Below are 21,143 nucleotides of genomic sequence, written 5' to 3'. Positions count from 1 at the left end.
ATGCCCTTGAGGCAAAAACTAGAAGAAGGACAGCAGATATTCCCCACAGTAAAGTAAGAAAGATGGGCCTTTCTGGGCCTTCAGAATCTCAGGGACATCTGCCAAAGGTGGTGGTGGGAGCCGGGAAGAAGCCTTGCTCCCATTCAGCCATTGCACCCTGCTCATTGCCCAATCCACCTCCTCTGCCTACAGAACTCTGCAACCTCCACCCAAAGCAAAAGCACTGGGGGCCCTGCTGTTGGCAAGCACCTGCCTTCCCTCTCCCTGTCTATGGATAACACCCGTGATTTCTGCACCTCACTCTAAAGGGACTGGATTGCTTACTGGTGCCCCAATGCAGCACCCTTTCATGCTTCCGTGCCTTTCGAAAGGCTATCCCACCTGCTTTTCAAACTCCTGTTTGTTCCTCAAAACACAAAACACAACATCGCCTTCTGCAGGAAGCCCTCCGGCCTTCTGGTTAGAGTTACAGTGTCCTCCCCCTGCTGTTTTTACGCCTTGCGTGTTCTCCTCTCAAAGGACCTGAACTGCTGTCTGCCTGTGAGTGTGTCTCCCTGTCTTTGTATCCTGAGTGCCCTTCATGGTACATTTTTCTATACCTGCTCCCTCTTTTTTAGCACCTAGAGCAAACGTGAGAGTAATTGGTTAAGGTAAACTATGTGGTGAAGGAAATAAAATTATTCATCCAGCAAGAGCTAAGCTGTCAGGATCTTATAACGTGGAAATTTGTAAGAGCACACGAGCTGGAGAGGCACAGGGACAGACACACACGTGAGCATGCCCTGTGTTTGCTGGATTGAATATTAACACCACAGGAGCCGAGTCAAGGGGAGAGTGTTGACTATTTGAACATGGTCACTGACACAAGAATAGAAATGACATATGTGTATTTCTGCAACTTATACTGGAGCTCCTGAAAGTTGTCTTTTTTTTTTTTTTGGTAACTGCATTTAGATTATAAACCCCTGGGAAGTGACTGGTAAATCTGTGAGGATGTTTGTGGTTGTCACACAATTGAAGGGACACTCTTGGCAAGTAGTGGGCAGGGGCATTTCTTACAAGGCAAGAATTAGTGTCACAAATCAGCAAATTATCCCAAATTTAGCATGAGTTTTAACGTCCCAACAAAACAATTTATAATTACCCAAGCAGAGACCTCCCTTTTACACACACACACACACACACACACACACACACACACACTACTTTTTGCACTCTTTCAATACAGGCTGAATTTTACAAGGATATGACTCCGATGTGAATTGCAAGGAGGCTGAATTTTGATGAGTTGAAACCTTGCCAAAAATGGCTCTCCATTTTCATAAACCAGCTCACTGACAGGAAAGTCCCTGGTGGCACCTCATTCACTGATACGGCGCACTTGAACCAGCGTGCATTTGGAACTACAGCATTCCCCATATAGATGCAAAAGTCCCACTGCTTCAGTAGGTCCCCTGGGGTTTTGTGACCAAGCACCTATTACTGGAACATGAATTATTTATTCTAAATGACCTTCCTTTTATTTCTCCTTCATATTGTGGCTAGAACATAGAGTTGAATTTCTCAGAGTTAGATGTGTAGGCATGTTGCACTAATACAAAATTCATTTCAAGGTGGTAAAGAAGCATTAATAAGTATTTGCTGTAAAAGGGGTATTGGTATCACAGGACTGAGAACCACTAGGTAAAATTAAACTGGGCACTGCATTTATGGAGCTTCTGGAGGTTTGGTTGTTTTTTCCTTTTATGATCCTGTTCAGAAGTCTATGGAATTACCCTCGCAGGTGTCACCTGATGAGGCAAGGGCCCTTGTGTGGAGAGAAAGACCACACACAACAATCACCATCAGGGGGCAGCTCCCCTACTAAAAAGCCCTTTCATCAAAACAATTGCATTTCAGAGGTTAAGACTGTTTTGCTTCCCATTGACATTTATTTGCATTTGATATGGTTTTTTTATTTCAAAGTCATTTTCTACATTAACATATACGAGGTCATATCCAGCAATGCTCATTCATTCATTCACCAGGTCTGGGCACCATTCCCCAGGTCCCTGTGCCGGAGACGGTGCTCGCCAGGCAGACAGGGCCCATCCCCACAGAGCTTTCAGGCTGGTGGGCACAGCAGGCATCTGACGCATAACTCCAATCAGAGAGGTGAGTGGTATTCTGGGGGAGAACAGGGTGCTGACTTCAGTGAGGAGTCAGAAAACCTCCCTGAGGGGCTGACATTCACCCCGAGAGCAGGGGGAGGATGGGGACTGTTGGAAGCCCCGTGAATATCGCACGCAGGAGTCTGGAAGTGGAAGGGCATGGCACACTCAATGCAAACACAGAGGCCCTTCGAATTCACCCCGTGGAAACAGAGATTCCTCCCCAGTTATGACCCTCCAGCATCTTACTCCAAGAAAGAATACTAACTGCGAAAAATGTACATTTTCAGTGGATACGACTTTCCACAAAATCTGGTTAGTGGGTTCATTTTTTATTGTTTCCCTGATCATAAGAAAGAACTGAATTCAAGACACTTTTAGAAATACTATTACAACTGAACACACATGATCATTTTTTTTAAATAAGAAAGATGAAAAGCAACATGCCCATTTTCTAGGCAGGGAACAAACTCTTCCAACCCTCAAGCTCCCCAGAAGCAGGTGTCACTTGTTTATATGACCATCTGGACAGTCCTCTTCCTTCTCTCCTGGGAAGGAGAGGTTCACAAACCTCCACGGGTCAGCTGGCCGAGAAACACACCCAGTAGAAACAGAATCGAAGGGCTATGGACGACTGAGACTTTCTCAGAGAGGAGCAGAGCAAGAAGCAAAGAGCACAGGGGAAAAAGCCAGAGAGAACGTGGGGATAACACTGCACGAACACCATATGGCATCTATATGTCATGCATTTCATTATACATGTTGATATTTGCTTTCTCATGAGCTTTGCTGCCAATGCTGTTCCAGTAACTCAGTAAAATGCATTTTTTAAAAAACCTCAAAGAAGCTCTTGATATTCTAACCTTAAAATCATACATAGATTCCTTTCCTTTTTTAAACTACATTGTATATGTATATGTATATGTATATGTATATGTACACACACATATATATGCCTGTCTCTAACTCTTCAAACTAAGCTGCAAAGCAGTGTTAAATTAGAAGGAAAAGTCCTGACAACTGACAGGATATGCCGAGCACACTGATTTGTGCCAACTCAGCAGTTAAAGGAGACCTGGAAGCAGGTGCAGACAGGTAGACAGACAAATATTAATAATAACAACTTAACACGAGTCCTTTCAACCATCCCCCAAGCTCATGTAGAATGATTTTTTAAATTATTTTATTGTTGTTCAATAACAGTTGTCTCCATTTTCCTCCCACCATTCCCCCCCACCGCAGCCATCCCCACCTCCCTCCCCTGCTTCCACCCCACCTTGGTTTGTCCATGTGTCCTTTATAGTTGCTCCTGAAAACCCCTCCCCACTTTCCCCCATTTTCCCTTCCTACCTCCCCTCTGGCTACTGTCAGATTGTTCATAATTTTAACGTCTCTGGTTATATTTTGCTTGCTTGTTTGTTTTGTTGATTAGGTTCCAGTTAAAGGTGAGATCATATGGTATTTATCCCTCACCGCCTGGCTTATTTTACTTAGCATAATGCTGATTATTGATGTTTACGGTAAAATTCATTTCTGCCGAAAAATAGAAGAAACCAACCCAGGGGACATTGCTCCGTCTAACTGGCACCAACGTGGCAAGAAAGCAGCAACTACACACAAGCGCAGCTAAACTCTCTTTTGAGGGTCCCTTTTGATAGTGGGGGACCAGTCAGCTTTTGGGAAGAAAGTCTAGGAACACTGATGTTTTACAAAAGTATGAACTCTAGGTCCATGGGGGAAACTGGCTCACGTGTTCAAGATCTCACAAGAGCACCCACAAGCATACGGTAGCTAAGATCAATTCTTTCTCATTCTCTGATTTTCCTTTCACTAGAATCTGTGTATGAAGTAGAATATTGTGGTCACATCTGCACAAACAGCTGCGGCCCATTCAGTCCAGCCAAGGAAGCAGAGCTCAACCTCCCCTTCGCACAGACAGAGGTGCTCTTAGACCCTCTGTGTTCTTTGTGACTGAGTTATGGCCAGTGCAACTTTTCCTCCCATGGCCATGACTGGTGACGGGAATCAAGTCCCAGCCCCAAGCCCTACCACCCAACAGGTAAGATGGAGGGCGGCGTCAACAAGCATCTCTTCTTCACTTGGGCTTGTTCGCGGGTGCTCCACAGCCTATGCACACTGGGTGTGTGGAGAGGAACCTAGTTCATCCCTCTCTCATCTCCAATGAGTCAATGACCAATTAAGTATTCACTGAACACCTCCAAAGAGCTTAGCGCTGAGCAGAGATACGGGAAAAGACATAGTACCCCTTAGCTTCAAGGCCCTCATGCTTGGCCTTGAAGCCAAGGGGTCTCTATTCTTAAAGAGAATAATTCACCCATCAGCAACATAAGACAGGCGCATCACAGAAGACGGGCGTGATGTCAAACATACAGGCTAGAATTCACAAGTCCCTCCCCTGAGCTTCCATAGCCAACGGTGTGCCCGTCATACTGACATTTAAAATTTATCGAGTGCTGACGGTATGCCAGGCATTGCTCTCATGCATTAGCCAAGCACCAAAAGACGCAGCTACAGATTTTATCCCCAGTTTTCAAACAAGGAAACTGAGGCACAGCCTGAGGTCACATGGCTCAGGCACTGAGGCAGTGTGACCTCAGAGGCTGCCTGCCCCAGCCCTGGTCTCATCAGGGACATTGGTCTTTACACATGCCTATTTCCTTCTCAGGTGAAAACACTGTCTCTTGTTTATTGCCCCGAATCCCACAGTGTTGCAAACACAGAGGCGTTATTTGATAATTGCTTCTTAAATTGATCTGGGAGGAGGTGTGAAGGAGAAGTGATGAGAGTGGATCATTATGAGGTAAATAAGGGGACTGCAGAGCAGTGGCAAGGCAAGGTGGAAACAGATGTCCCCAGGGTGCAGAGGCCCGAGGTGGCCTGGCACCAGGCCGTCCTCCCCGCCAGGAGCTCTGCTGTGGGGCCAGAGCTGGGGAAGTGGGATGGGGATAAGCAGAGGACACAGGTGGAGGCGAGAACAGGAGGAGGAGCAGGTGCCAGAGGGAGGCAAAGCACAGAGCCCCACCTCTTGCTTTTGCTGCCAAGGTAACAGAGTGGCAGCCGCTGGAGCAGCCAAAACGTAAGGAGCAATCGGAGAACAAAGTCAGCAAATGCTGTTTTTGTGACCCATGGAAGCTGAAGAAGAAAAAACAAACAGAAAATAACAAGTACTGGTGAGGCTGTGGAGAAACTGGAGCCCTTGAGCATCGCCGGTGGAAATGAAAAATAGTGCAGCGCTGTGGAAAGCAGTATGGCAGCCCCCCCCAAAAAAAATTAAATATAGAACTGCCATATGGTCTAGCGATTCCACTTCCAGGTACACACCCAAAAGAACTGAAAGCCGGGGAAGTGAACAGATGCTTGCACACCCATGGTCACGGCAGCATTCTTCACCGCAGGCAAAGGGTGAAGCAACCCGGGGTCCACCAACAGATAAACAGACGAACGAAGTGCAGTAGATACATGGAGTGGAATATGATTTGGCCTTAAAAAGAAAGGAAATTCTGACATGTGGGACAACCTGAATGAGTCCTTGAAGACTTTACGCTAAGTGAAATAAGCCAGATACAAAAGAACAAACACACACCATCTGGTTCCACCTGGGTGAAGTGTCTAGAGCACTCAGGGTCGGAGAGACAGAACGTAGGACAGAGGTTACGGGGGGGGGGGGGGGTGGAGAACGAGGCGTTATCACTTAATGGGCACAGACTTTCCTCCAGAGAGGATCAAAAAGCCCTGGAGGTGGAAGGAGAGGTCGTTGACATGATAAGGTGAATGTACTTACTGCCACTGAACCATATATTTTAAAGCAGCTAAAATGGTAAATTTTATGTTATGTATATTTTACCTCAATAAAAAAAAAACAGGCCTAAAGAAAAAGCTGAAGCAGGCTCTATCGTGTCCCATTAGCGCCTGGGGCGGCCTGACAGGGAACCTCTTGGAAGCTACATGACTGTGGCCAGGACAGAAATGTTCATTCCGTGGGAACAGGAGCCCCCACAATGACAGGGAAACGAAGCTGATTTGGAAAGCCAGTGTTGGGCGCTGTCCCTTTGTACTCAGCTTTTCTGAGTATGGGAATCCTTTTTGAACATTAAAAATAAAAATCACTCAAATCCCCACAGAATCATAGAGCCTTTGGTACCCACTGACTGTGAAAACAAATCAAGGAAAAAAGATACTATGAATTCAGGAGTCACCTTTTTAAATGAATTTAAGTGATAACAACCGCCGTAACATACATTTGGGAAAGGACTGTTTATTCTGTGTACCAGCAATGCTTGACACACAAAAGGATTCTTGGACCCTCGAAATGGCACTGAAAGCCTCTGGGGCCCCCTCCCACAGAGGAGGAGCCATAGCTCCGTGTTAACAAGACACCAAAACTCAGCAGCACACTCCAAGACACAGTTCAAAACCGTCAGGCCAAACACGCTATGCTCACGAACACAGCTAACTCTTCTCAGAAGGTAAGAAGCAAAGCACTTCTTCCCAGAAATACAACGTGTATTTTCTCTAACAAGAATGCACATTTCCTAGGCTGGATTCGACTCGCGGGGGCCCTTCCTTGTTCAAAGCCAACAGCACCTGCTCTGCAGGGGGACCGTGCTGTGCCTGGCCTGCTGGCACCTCCCAAGGGAGCTGTCTCTTTGGGGTGAAAGGGCCCCAAAACCTGCATGCCTCTCAGTAACAACGTGTTCTAAACATTTTGCCTTTCCTAAAAGGAAAAGTTCTAAAAAGTTTCCTAAAGCTGCTTTTTATGGATAACTACGGACATAAGAGCCATTTAGAAACACGGCACCCAAGTGAAAAGCCATAGATCGTACACCCAGCTCCATGAAGGACTGACTCAGTTCAACATGGCCCCTCTCAATTTTCAGGAACCTAATTTTCTGGAAGCTACACTAGAAGGGTTTAGTACTTGCTTGGCTCACAAAAGTAGCATGAGGCTAGAGGGAAAAGGAAAAAAGTTGTTTTCTTTTCATATTGACAAATATGATTATTTTTAAAGTAGAGTTCTATAAAAGGGCAAAGGGTTATTATTCTATTAAATCAGTGTGCCTGGCAGACGACCCAAACTAGCCTGTGGAAATGGGTGATGAGGGGTGAATATGGGAAATCATCCATGTTTTATGCTGATTTTATGGTACTTATAGAAATGAATGCCTATAAAAATTCTTACATTAAATTAGCAATTCAAAAGTACCTGGAAGCTTTAGAAATGGGTCACCATGGAGGAGGTCTAAAGCATCTCTGGACTTGTGCTGCCCCAACATGCAAAGATATAAGAGGTTTACATTAACAAAACCCACGGGATCATCTCTCCAACAGACACAACCCAACAGATGATGAACACAAGCATATTCCAGAGACTCGCCTCTACTGGATGACACTTTAAAAGGACCTTCTTCCAGCATGTTCCTGGAGTTTAGGACTGAGTTAAATCCCCAGTGGGGATTCAGGTCTTGGTGTCGACACACTGAAACTCCAGGTTCTCAAACACACTGCACTAACGCGCTGAGGCAATCGGTGGAGCCCAGAAAAAGAAGTACGTTTTTTGAAGGCAAGACCAGCTGCCTCTGCTCACCACAGGCTTGGCTGTGAGCTGAGTCTCCTCATATGATGAACATTGAGTGGTTTGTACGACGTGTACAGAGAGTAGAGAATGAAAGAATTTCATCTGCCCAGCTACTTCTCTCTCAGAGGTGGGTCAAAATGAGTCAGCCATCGGGACAGTACCAGCCCCTTTTACAAACCCACCTTCACATTAGTCACAGTGGACATGAGCAAGGAGGCATTTAAATCCTAGATTAATCTCCAGGAGCAGAAAACACCAAGAAAGAGATGTTTGCTAATAATGAGTCAGTACTGGGGAGGAAAGACGGGTGTGTAGAAAAGAATCAGAGGCTACAATTCAAAGGATCAATGGATGAAATAAAGTTAGAAAACCCTCTGAAAGCACACTCATGGCCAATGTTAACTTTTTCTCAATTGACCATCTTTATCTGTCCCCAGGCCGCACTGACCTTTCATGGAGATTCTTTGGAACCATCTGATTCTACCCTTGCCTTATACGAGGAAGAAGGAGGGAAACATGGAAGAAAGACTCAGTCTATGCACACACACTGGAGCATGGAGATCTGGTTTGAAATCCTTGTTCTGTCCCTTGTGGGCTGGGTGACCTTGGACAGGTCATAAAACCAATGTGAACATCCTGATCTCATAAAATTAAGAAGGCAAAATATTATTTTTGAGGGGGTTGTTGCACAGCTTACTCTAGGCAAAGTCCATGGCCAGTGTCTGGAATAGAGTGAAACCGCCAAAGAGATTTGCATCTTATCTCTAGACTTTTAGACTGAAGTGTCATAGTGGTCAGTCTGCCCTCATTCAAATCCTATTGGACAAATGACAAATCCAGGTCTCCCTACAAAGGTCACTACATACAGAAGTTCATGAGTGACTTCCCAGAAGTTAACAGATTCCCAGAAGTTACCTGTGATCAAAGTTTGCCAGTAAGAGAGAGACTGTTAAAGCGACCATAAAAACATTTAAATGATAAACACTATCCAGCAGTATTTTAAGTGGTTATATTTTAGGCAGAGTTTGATAGCTTTACTGTTTATAGAAAAGAGGGAAGATGCATTTTAAAGGCCATTAAGACCTACTATAGTTATCTCAGATGGCAACAGGAAACACTAAAAGGATGCTGGCCAGGTATCAAAGATAAGCTGAGAAGGAAGAATGATACTGAGTCAGCTAAAGTTGGGGCTGAGACTGTCTGCCTGCTGAAGAACAATAGCAGAACAATCTATCTGGACATTTTCATTGAGTCAAGTCCCCAGGCGTTTTCCCCTATTGGTGAAAAGTGATCTTATTCTCAGAGTATAACATCTGTAAAGCCCACTTTAAGGATCCAACTAAGAGAGGAGAGTTCTGAGCAGGAATGGCACTGGCCTTGAAGAACTGGTTAAGACCTTTGGTAGAGACATCAGAACCCATGAGGAAGATTCAGCCAGGAGACCAGGGCATGACCCTCAGGATCTGTGGGCCAGCTGATCCTTTCTATCCCAGCACAGTTGTGGCGATTAACTGGAAGGATTTTGTCCTCGAGGGGACATTTTTTAACATCTGGAGACATTTTGGGCTGACATAACTCCAGGTCTGATGACACCTGGGTTTAGTGAGTAGAGGACAAGGAACACTTCTAAACACCCCACAGTCACAGGACAGTCACTCAGCCTAACATGTCAACGGTGCTGAGGCTGAGTCACCCTGCATCAGAGGAGAGAAAAGAAGGGACTGTCACAGACCAACTGTGTCACAGGCTGCCAGTAAGAGATGCCATGTAGTCTGTTCTGTGGATGTTATGTATGTAGTCTGTTCCAAGTACACAACCAGACCTATCACTATAGCTAGTCAATGCCCTTGGACTAATTTAGAAAAGACTTGGTTGACAAAGGTTGAAAAATATTTGCCTTCTTTGCATGTTAAAACAATTACCTCCCACCCCCTCTAGTCCCTTAGGGAAAAATAAGACAGCAATTGTTCAGGTTGAAACTGTTCTGATCAAAATAAACTCACATAATCTGTGTAACATTAATCCTACTGAGTTATTTCTCAGGAATTTGTAATAGGGTATGCACTGGGGCAGGCACGTTATAGAGGCAGACAGATACACATACACACACACACATTCTCAGGCACTCTCAGCCCACCATCTGGCTCCCCGCCACACACATTGAGGCCCGATGCTGATGTGCATAACTACTTCCTCAGTGGGCACTTCCACTATCAGAACTTAGAAAGTCTACCCACACAGCTGAAAATAACATCCGGTTTCCAAAACAAGGATTTTTCTCTTTTTGAAATAATTTTTTAAGAGAACCCTGTTGCTCCTGGGAGCTCACTCAGAAGGTCCTTGTGGGAAGCAGAAGCCTCCTGCCAATGGAGGAGCACGAAGATCTGTGCTCCTCAAATCTTTCTTTGATTCATGCCAGGCACATGGCAAAGGCCTTCAGGAGTCCTTGGCTTTCACTGCCAGCCCCTTCCTGCAATCTGGAGTGATTGATTAGCCCTAACTGAACATCATTAGCAGTTGAGATTGTCAACACCTGGTCTTAAGCACGTGGCAGGCTCCAAAGTCGCCAGGTAATCATGGCGCCCATAAACCTAGGGTACCATTGTTGTTGTTTGTCAACTACACCCAGAGTCCTTTGCCTTCAAAGGCAACTGAACATGTCTGCCATGTCCTTGGGGGCAAAGGCCAATCAAAGAAACATAAAGGTGCCCCTTGGTTATAGAGCTAATATCAGAACGCCTGCTAATCAGCCAGATAAAAAGAGGCAGCTGCTTCCTACCAGAGACCAAAGTCCAGCTGGCGCAGAGCGAGAAAATGGGATCCAGTCCAAAATGTGACCAGTTTTCCTACAGCATCCCATCAAATGACAGTCGGCCTGGCCCAGCAAAAGATCCAGCCCACAGCAGGGGAGCGAGAGGCTGCCCACTTGCCAAACCCGCTTTGGAACCCAAGATCAGCTCTGCTTAATCCCAGGTCAGTGCCCTTTCTTGCCAACTGTACAGATTTCCCCCTGTAAACCTAGGAAGAATTCTTTTTATTTCATACTATATAAATATTTGTAAATTTACTCCAAGAATTAGTGTGGTATATTCAAGACACCTAAACTCCACACTGATTTCACGATGCAAGTTAATACGTCTGACTGTAAGTATCTGTGACCTGCCCTGGAAGGGGTTAAGATAGGATTAGCGGTTTGAGTCCAGGCTGTGCCCCCAATTCACTGTGTTGTACTAGGCAAGTCACCAAGCAGAAGACAGATGTGAGACAGAAATGAGTCTCACTGGAGTGGTGGTCCCCAAAGAATGATCTCCAGGCCTTGTATTCTAAATCCTAGGGATGCCTGTCACCCTAGAGTGAGCCCAGGAATAGTCCCAAGGAAAAACCATGTGAAATCCCTATTTTCTCACCTCCTTCCCTTTCTGCAGATCAAACAACACATTTTAGGCCCCCTTTTCAGTTGGGCGGGTCAGGTCAATGGGCTGTGACCAGAGGTCAAAGCTCTTAAGAGCCAGCAGCTCTTAAGAGCTAGCTCTCTTCTCCTGACCCAAACCCCTCAAAGCCCCTAAAGCCCGGAGAGGTGCCTAGGCTGCCGCAGACCTGGCAGGGTGAGAGTAAGCTGCGGGTATTTGTCACCCGCATAACCCAGTGTCCCCTAACTGATTCAAGGATCCCAAAGGCCACCTGATTAATGGCAAGAGGGAGGAAGGACCACTTCCCTGTAAGTGGCCTGTGTGGCTAGCAGTTGACACCTGCGGCAGACACTGTCATTTGTTGACCCCAACTTCTTCTTCGCTAACAGAATTCTAATTAGCCCATCACAGCAATGTGGTCAGCCCCGGAACTGTGATGCAGTGATGGGTGTTGTTTTCAGCACCTAAATTTGTGGTCATTTGTTACATGCAGCAGAAAACTAATACAGCCAGGAAGTCCTTCCAACCCGGGGTGAAGTGTTTACTAAGTCCCTCTGGCATCAGAGCTAAAGCCACATTCTCTGGTGAGCTTATTAGCAATTAAGTTGACATTTTAATCTCCATAGATGACTCCTATGTCTATTTCTTGATTAGTTCTGAGTTTCAGAGGGCAAAAGAGAGTTTTCTCTCATTCACCCCATAAGAACCCCAACAGTCAAGCATTTCATGACTCCATGGCCAGAAGCATTCCTAAATAATACAGCTACCCTCGGTGACTCTTTACAATGAGGCTCAGATGTGGTCGAAGGACCCCAATCATGTCGCCTCAGAACACAGACACCTAAAAGGCTGATTTTATATTTTATCTTTACTCCATGAAAAATCTTCTCTTTCCCAAGAACTGGAAAAAAAATCCATGGCGAATAAAGAGAAAGGCTTAACAATCATTGAGCAGGTGAAAAAAAAATGAACCTTCCCCACGAGAACCAAAAATCACAACCCCAAGTTTTGTTGGTTTATACAATTTTCTATTCTCAAACAATCACCTAAGAGTACCTACCCTTTTAGATGTAGTTTAAATGAATGACAATGAGCTTGGGGATTTTCTTCCAAGGCTACGCAAGCCTAACTGCTGTTTCTATCTGCAGGAAGTGTGTTGTTAGGGCTCCTGGAACGCATCACCCCTTCCGACTTCCCAACAGCGCCCTCCACTGGGCTGCAAGCGCCTCCGCGGTGTGCAGGTAGTTCTGTGACACAGCCGCCCACTTCCCGGAGGACACCCGGTCTTCAGTGGCGTTGTAAAGAACTGAGTGGGCCATTAGCATAAAAATGAAATGTGAGACTTTTAAGGCTCTGTCCCGAATGACCCACGGAGAGGCAACTTTCAGGGGAGGGAGAACGGCACTCTACTTGAAGTTCAAAATATATTAGGAGAAACTAAGTCCCCACATTTGGTAACAAATGTTGTCAAATGAGTGCAACCTCTTCCCTTGTTCAGAATACAGTAACTCATTTTTTTTTCATAAAGCAGAATTTCAAAGCTCGTTCAATCCTTTCTTTCTACAAATGAAGACACTGTGACCCAGAAAGGCTACCTATGCCTGAACTCCATTTGAATCCACCAGATTTATCTTCCTCTAACTCGGGGGGCTACAAGGACTCCTCGGAGAACAGCTCTGGGAGACAAAGACAGCGTTGTCATGCCTGGCTTAGGGAGACCTGAACCTCTGAGAAGCAGAGAAGCCGAGAGGCTGAGCTCTGGTGGTTTCCATGGCGACCACTGAGCCCAGGTGCATGCTCTGATGAGGCTGGCTGACCAGCCGGCACCTAGGGAGCAAAGGTTGTTGGACATTCCACAAAAACCCACACGCTGCATTGCCGCTCAGATGATATCTGAACGGGTGGCTAGCCTGCCAATGAACACTTCGTTCAGGAGACACACAGTAGCTCTGAGCTCTACGTGCCTGGCCCCTTGCCAGCCTCTTTCCCACACATTAGTTCATTTAATCATTATCGAAACATTAAAAGGCAGATTAGAAATCTACCCCCTTTTGCCAATGAGTAAACTGAGGCAGCTCATCCAGGATCACTGAGCCAGCTGTAGTGCCGTGTGCACCCCCTCCGACAAACTGAGCCTGCGCTCACAGAACGGAACTGGGGGCTCTCCTGCATCTCCTAAAGAAAAGTCGAAGTCTTGATTTCTGGCCTCACAGGGAAAAGCAAGCTCCTATTTAGAGCTTACCAGCGGTTTATCTTTCCCATCTTTGCTAGTTTCAGAAAAAGATCTCAAATTGTCATTTTTTAAGCGGTAAGTCACTATGAGAAAAATTCCCTAAAGGAGGTTTCAAAGACTTAGAAATTAGGTCAGTAATGATAAAGAGAGCAAAAAGGACCTTATACCAAAGCATCACAATTGTTCTGTTATATCAAGCACCTGGGCATGAGTTAACGGGCCTGGGAACCCCAGTACAATCACATCCTCACATACTTGCCAGGAATGCCATCGTTAGTAACAGAATTGCTTGAGATGAGATTTTTTCCCCTTGTTTAAAGGTAAGTATTCTCAAGAGGAAAAAAACACTAACACAACAGCAATCACCAGCACTGTAGTATGAATTAGTACATCTGTATACTATTGCAGAGGGAGCATTCAACAGTGGGGGGAGAAGGAGAGAGGGGCCACAAGGAGTCAGGTCCAAACACAAAGCAGTATCTAGAAAAAAATGGGCCCTGGAAGAGATTCTAGAAGCCAGGATCACCCTGAAGACACAATGCTTGCAAATAAAATGCAAGGAAGAAGTTCCAAAAACAAAATGGATAAATTTATAGTTCTCTGTTGCAAATACACTGAGGAACCCATCTTTCACCTTGACGAAGAAATAGAGTATACTTCACATCTTCTGAAAAACCTGTGTTGGCAAACCCATACTTCACCCCCTGTGTTGTGATTCCAGAAATACCCATCTACGGAAGGTAACCACCAAAGAAAAGAGTTTAGGTGCAGCACCTGTGACTACCATCAGCCAAAGAAAAAAATGTGACCATGACATTAGACTATTCTGTTAAAAGTGGCAATGATGTGGCAAAAGTGGCAGTAACACCCCAATGATTCCGCCTGCATCTCATCAGGCTAATGCCAACAGGATCACAGAGGTTTGGGTTTACACTGAGGCAGTACTCACTCGAAAGACCTTCTCCACTCTTGCAATGCTTTTCCCAAAGATGGTTCCAAGTTGGTCTCCAATTCCAGCCAATAGGAAACCAAAGAGTGGAATTCCAAAGATGGCATATAAAATACAAAAGATTTTGCCTCCTTCAGTGCTTGGAGCAATATTCCCATACCCTGGTGAGAAATATTAAAAAGAGAGAGGGAGAGTGGTGAGGTGGCTGAGAAGTTAGAGTAGAGAACAAAAGACTCCACAGACCCTTTAAAACACTTCTGCATCCCCCACCACCACCACCACCACTTGATGAACTTTAGGAAGTAGAACTTTATTTCAAAGGCCCATACAATTCAGAACACTGTTCCATTGCTACCTTCCCTTTTCTCTTTTAAGTAGTTTTAAGGAGATCCAGGTTTCCCGGATCTCATGTATTTAGCTAGATTGCATTTCAGGAAATTTATGGTCACCCAGAATTACATTTCTAATGGAAAATGGTACCATCCATTTCAGAAGTGCCCAGCATCCTGGACCTGTCTGGTTTAGAAACACCTGCGCACTTGAAAAGGGCTCACCATTGTCATTTGGGGATCGGAAAAGAGCTCCTCCTTTAGAGTCTCATCCCAAGGGCTGCCCCTCCACCAGCCAGACCATGGCTGCCTTCAACATTTGCCCTCGTAGGCTCCTGGATGCTCGGCATTAAGGAGGCTCTGAGGTCAAGCACAAATTCAGAAAGGACCCATGGATCACACAGCCCTCCCCCAGGAAGCCTGAAAATAGTAAAGAGTAGGGAAAGCAAGGCCATGCCTCGTTCCTACACTGACAGTGATGTTTATTTCCACCTGGCACCCTCTGTAAGATCAGCCTGTCCTTACCCACTTCTTGTATCGTGGGTTATCAAGTGCTAAATAAATGTTCGTTGGTGGAATTGATTTTTAAATACAGCAGAATCCTTTCATAGCCAGGTCTACTAGTATGTTTGTCAAATAGTGCTTTGAAGACGCCAACATCCGCATTCTTGAGAATTCTGCAATTACATAAGTGACTTAGCATGGTTGGCAGTGACCTTGGTCTATGTGGATGGGACTGAAGACAGTAGGGGTGGAAGAAAATGGCTAATGGCATTAGCACAATTTGTACAGAAATGAGAGTCCAAATTATTTGTCACTCATTTTTAAGCCAATGAGTATCTAGACAGTCACCTAACTGACCTCCCACACTGGGGAAGCTCATGAGAGGTTTGTGTCTAAATCCACCAGTGGGTGAGTCGTTGGGTTCCTGGTCATGGGCGTGCTGGGGATGGCACGCAGCGAAGAATGTTGACGACCGCGTGTCGCTCACCTTCCTGCGCCTGTAAAGAACACACTGTAGCTTTCTGCTCTGCAGCAGTGAGTCACCCAGCTATTTCCCCTTTCGGCTTTCCACTCAGAATCATTAAACCTCTTATCACAAATTATCTAAATGACAGTTTCCGTTTTATCAACAAGCATTGAGGCAAACCTCCTAATCTCTCCTTTCTTTACTCACCACCATTTTGATTTAATGCTGGGGAACAAAAAAGGTCTTGGAACTTTTTTCAGGAATTTAGACAAAATCCTTTTTTTTCTAGGCATGCCCTTCAACCTGATTTACATTAACATAGTCCTCTTCAAAAGGAAATAAATGTGCCTCTACAGCTTCACACTATGCTGGTTTATGGTGACTCTCAGAAACATTCTAGCAACTTCTGGAAACATTTATGACTCTTGCTTGGCCGTCTCATAAATGCTGGGTTAGCATCAGAGAACATAGGTTTTCTGTTAGTATCATTACTCAGAAAGAAATAGACTGCAAAAACAAGGAAATGGGAGGAAGGTGGGGAGGGCTGGGGGATGCGCTGGGCTGGGGGTAAAAGGCAGAAAACTGTACTTGAACAACAATTAAAATTAAAAAATAAAAATAAAAATAATCTGCCCCCCCCCCAAAAAAATAAATAGACTGCAGATACTAGCAAACAAACTGAGGCTTTGAATCTGCAGACTAGGCATCTTCTTAGCCCTGACATGTGTGCTGTGCACCCTCCCCCAGCTCTCATCCTACCCCTGGAGGATCCGCACCGCCCTGCCTGGGCCAGGGGCCGTTCCAGGGCCATCAAGGAGCATGAGAGGGAGGTGAGAACACAGAAGCTGCAGATCCAGTTCCCCTCATTCTATCCGGTTGTCCTTAGACTCACTTAGCCAACCCAGACCCTAGTGTTAGAGGGGTTCAAGGGCAATGTGGAAACAGAATCAATGAAGTGTAATGCACTACACCAATGCAGACAAGAACACTAAAATGAAATTAAAGTGAAGTTCTTAGGTAAGGGCACTTACCTAAGTGAAGTGTTGTTTAAATAAGTCTGTAAGTATATTTCAGGACAACACTTCGTATCAGACACAAAGCGGTCACCATTCCTGAGCAACGCTGTGTTTTGTGCATGGGGGTGTGTGTGCGGATTTTTGTCCCCCGTCTATGGTCTATTTGCAGAGACGGCTCCCGCTTTGTCAGTCAAAGCCGTCACTCCAGGAAAATCCCAGAGCTCACATGTGGGAAGTTTGTTCTGAGGTGAAGGAGGGCCACACTCCTGGACCTTGGGCTCTACTTGTACCAGCCTGTGAGACTGCCCAGCCCCGCCTTCCGGAAGGCTTGGTAGAACTTTGAGTTGAGGTGTAAGGGTCGTACGTAGGTTCTAGAACTAGGAACAACATGGACTCCTGTTCTGTTTCTTCTGCTTGCTGACTCTCGGGTCTTGGGTCATCTACCTAACTTTCTGCCTCACTTGCCTCATCTGAGAGGTAAGGCCATTAAAAATGCTCACCTTACAGCTGTTAAACATGAGATGAGTTGCATGTGAAGCACGAGTTACCTGTGAAGAATAAATACATGTATGCAAAGCCTGAGACAAAGTAAGCCCCCGGTGAGTATTAGCCATATTACCTGGCCTGGGGTTTTGCGTAGGAGGAAATCACTTCTGAGCAATATGTCTCCAGAAATAAAAAACTAAGCCCCAGGAGAAAACAGCCGGTTGGTTACTACTTTCCCTCCGGAAACTCTGTCGTTCTCCCACAGCCCCAGAACAAGGGACAGAGTGTCTGTACCTCCGTTTGGCTGGCTCAGTGACTTGGGTGGGCCCAGGACTGGACTTGGGGTGCAGGTATGTCTTGGTGCTGCCAGAGGTGGTGAAGGCCAGGAAATGAGAGGGAGGATACACAGCCACAAGAAAAGCAGTCAATCAGGCAGAAATGGCCCAGAAGATTGGAACTGGACTGAAGTAAAGCAAAAGACAGCCAAGGAGCTAGTCCACCGACTGGCGTCTGGTGACTTTCAAAGGAGACGGCCATCCCAGCAAGGACGGTGTGTTATGAATGACAAAGACCAAGGCAGGGCTCAGCTCTGTCCATCCCCAGCTAGAAAAGAATCCCACATCTTTTATGAAGAGAGAGCTGATGTCTACAGAGGATGATGTCTGAGTAGTACACATATGATGCCCCCATTTGTTATGACCGTGCCAGTCAAATCTCTGGTGAACCCTGCGCTGTCAGCAGCCCTGGGACACGGTGAAGAGTGTGCGTCCCCGAATCAGAATGTCTGTGCATACAGGACTGGCTTTGGGATGTGCAGTTTGTACAAACAGGACCCCCCATTTAGAAGGGCCCCATGCTCTGTTTAATGCTCTGCTGTTGCCATCTTAAGGTTCTCAATCATTTTTTAGCAAAAGGACCATGTTTTCATTTTGCACTGGGGCCCACACATTGCGAAGCTGGCCCTGCTGAATGAAGCGAGGCTCCATTGCTTACTAACCATGAGATATCAGGCAAGTTACTTAATGTCTGTGGGCCTCAGTCTTCTCATCGGTAAAATGAAACTAATGACAGTAATCACCACAGGCGGTTAATGAGAGACGAAGATAAGGCGTGTGGAGCACAGTGCCTAGAATCTAGCATGTGCTCGCTAGCTCTGACTGTCAGCCATGGTGATTGTTACTTCCAAAACCATGGGTCAAGCTTCCCATTCAAGTGCTGGTTGATTAGGAATAGCTACCCACGTTCCTTGGCAGGGACAACTCTTAAGTGAGGCCACCAGGCAAGTAACACAGTTATTGGCTACCATCTAGAACCTGACAACGGGCTCTCACTGATGTGGGCGGAGTCAGATGACTCAATCCAAAAATGCCTCAAAGATCAAAATCCAATTGTATTCCAGAGCTATTGGTAAGAATGCCGTCCCTTGCAGCCCTTCTGCAAGTGATGGTTTGTGGGAAAGTCTCTGCCCACAGGAGTGAGTGTCATGCCTCCAGCATAGAAAAGAGAGTCGCTGGGAACCCACCAGCGGAGCCCACATGCACAGGCAAGTGGGACTTGCTCACATCAGCCTTAGTTACTGAGAAGGGGGGTAGGTGCAGGGCACCCTCAACAAAGAACAGAGCCCAGTCTTCCTTCTGGCAGGGTCTGGGGTTTGGAAAATGCCTGAATGCATTCATTCCCTTTGGCTACACACTTGTAAATCTTCCTGAATGTTGAGTACAAGAAAAGCTTTTTTTAAAAAAGAAGCCTTTGATATCCTCAGATAAAAGGGACTTCTGAGACTGAGTAGGGCTGCTGCTTTTCAGAAAAGAAGCTATTATTCCCTAGATCTGTCTATTCACATTCTAAGTCATGGACATGTTTTTTGTGTATCTGCAAAGTACATAAGCTCATGCAGTTCCTGGCCGTCTCTCTGGAAAGCCATTTGGTGAGCCTTTTAAAGGCCTGTGACCTTTAACACAGCAATCCTTTGGGGATCTTTCCAAGGAAATACCCAGAGATGAAGACTACACTTCATGTGCGAAAGTTTTCATTGTGATGTTAAAAGAAGCAGCAGCCTCAGCCTCCAACAATATGGGGTATTTATAGTGTGGATAGTAGATCCAGTGGAACCCATCAGAGACTGTTTTTCAAAGAAGCTTAGTAACATGGGGCAATGTTTACAGTACCGTGTCACAAATTACATGAACTCAAGCAAGCGGGCTAATGTTTGTGTATTTCACAAACAAGGAAAAGACAGCTCCTCGGCTCCAGCTGCTCCGCTGCCTGACTCTTGAATTGTGGGAAATGTCTCAGGAAACACTGAAAGAATCAGTGAGTTCTGAGCCTTCTCACAAGCCTTTCTACCACATGTGATGAACGATGAAAAACCATTATCTCCACACTTCATTATTTTTACTAACATTGCACTATGGTTGGTTCTCTTTAGAATCCTCTAACTGTATGACTTTACACATACTCTCCACTCCGGAGTTAAAATTTAGCTAGCTAAATGGTGGTCAACTTACAATACATTATTTTGCAATGTATTGAGAGACAAAATAGCATTTTTTTCCCCATTGAATTAAACAAGGACCCAATCTTCCAGCACTAATACTAAGTCATGATACTGAAGTGAGCTTGCAGTTTGGGTTGAGTTTTATTTTTGGTTTTTCTTCATGCCTGTTCTGCATGTTGTTTCTTGTTCAGTGTCCACCCTCCTTCAGATTTCTGGGAAAGGACCCCACCCCAGCCTAGGTAGGACTCGGTGTCCTGCCTCCCGCTGTAGAGACGGCACCTTCCCAAGCAGCCAGGACACAAGCACTTGTACCCCCAGGCCCATCCCACAGGATGCTCTGCCTGAGACTTTAAATCCAGAGGGAGTGGCCCAAAGGAGGCAGGAGACACAGCGGCAGCGTCCAGCACGGTCAGGCCCTGGCCATGGAGGTCACAGGATGCTTACTGGCCCTCCATGATCTCTGACCCCTAGGTGTTTATTAGTTAGAATTTCTCAGCGTTAGGTAATAGAAAACCCGATGCAGCTGGCTTAAGCAGAAAGAAATATGCATTGAACCCAGGAAATAGGAGATTTAACATGTATTTCTTAACACTTCATGGGCAGCTCCATCCAAAGCTCAGAGGGTGTGAACGGGACCCCCTTTAGCACTCCCCCTTGCTTACTCTGCTTCTTTAGTGTTAACTAAATTCTAGGCAAAGCAACACATCAAAGGAAGAAAATGACTGGCAGGGTCCCCGGCCGATTATTTCTTTCCTGATCTACCTCCATTAAGAAAGGAAGCCACTTCCTCCAAAGGTCGAGTAACGGCCCAGGAACTGAGGCTCTTACTGGGCTCACCCAGATCTCACGTCCGTCTCTTACCTAAGGACTGTGGCCACTCGCATGCAAGGTAATGGATTCTTAGTCCAGACAAGGTGATTCCTCCCCTGGGACCTGCCAAGTGTGGGGAAGAGGCCCACTGAGAAATGGCTACCAGAATAAGTAAACGGACGCCAGGCATCAGAAGGGAAGGACTGCATGTCATTTGAGGAAACTCAAAGATTCTAGAATGAGCATATGAAAACACAGATAATGTTACATATCAGACGTTAACTCATGCTTTTAGAAGCACCATTCCTTAATCACAAATTGTCATGTGGGTCAATGAACACAGTTGTTCAATAACCAAGCCCCTGGGTTCCTATGATTTGGTACAATAAGTGCCATCAGAACTCATACCAATGTAGCTACAGTGTTTTTCAGTGTGTCGTACAGGACACCGATTCAGTCATTTTATAAAATGAGAAAATTCCATTTTCTTCTTTTCTGTTGCAGACTGTGAGGCTGTGGAGTAATAGGGCCCAGTCTGGTCTGGAGCATCTGAAAAGGCTTCTAGGCCCCAGACCCACGAACACAATGTACACCTATAATATTTATAATCATTGATCTCAACATATCCGTGAATTTGCAAGTGTGAACCTAGTCTGACATGTAATTAGATGAAACATCTTTCTAAACAGGAAGGACA

At 45.6% G+C, this 21,143-nt stretch overlaps 1 protein-coding gene across 1 annotated transcript in view; it reads right to left on the bottom strand.

Moving 5' to 3' along the window:
- Nucleotides 1–21,143, bottom strand: part of KCNK10 (potassium two pore domain channel subfamily K member 10) — a 109,666-nt gene that overhangs the window by 16,417 nt on the left and 72,106 nt on the right. The window contains exon 4 of the mRNA XM_037130296.2: nt 14,339–14,499. Within this exon, the coding sequence (XP_036986191.2) occupies nt 14,339–14,499 (161 nt within the window). The remainder of the gene's footprint in view (nt 1–14,338; nt 14,500–21,143) is intronic.

Source organism: Artibeus jamaicensis, unplaced genomic scaffold, assembly GCF_021234435.1.
Source record: "Artibeus jamaicensis isolate MK-2021 breed Jamaican fruit bat unplaced genomic scaffold, CSHL_Jam_final contig_444, whole genome shotgun sequence".
NCBI classification, from domain to species: domain Eukaryota; kingdom Metazoa; phylum Chordata; class Mammalia; order Chiroptera; family Phyllostomidae; genus Artibeus; species Artibeus jamaicensis.
Note: the sequence above shows the minus strand (reverse complement) of the source record. Positions and strands in the feature narration are given on the sequence as shown.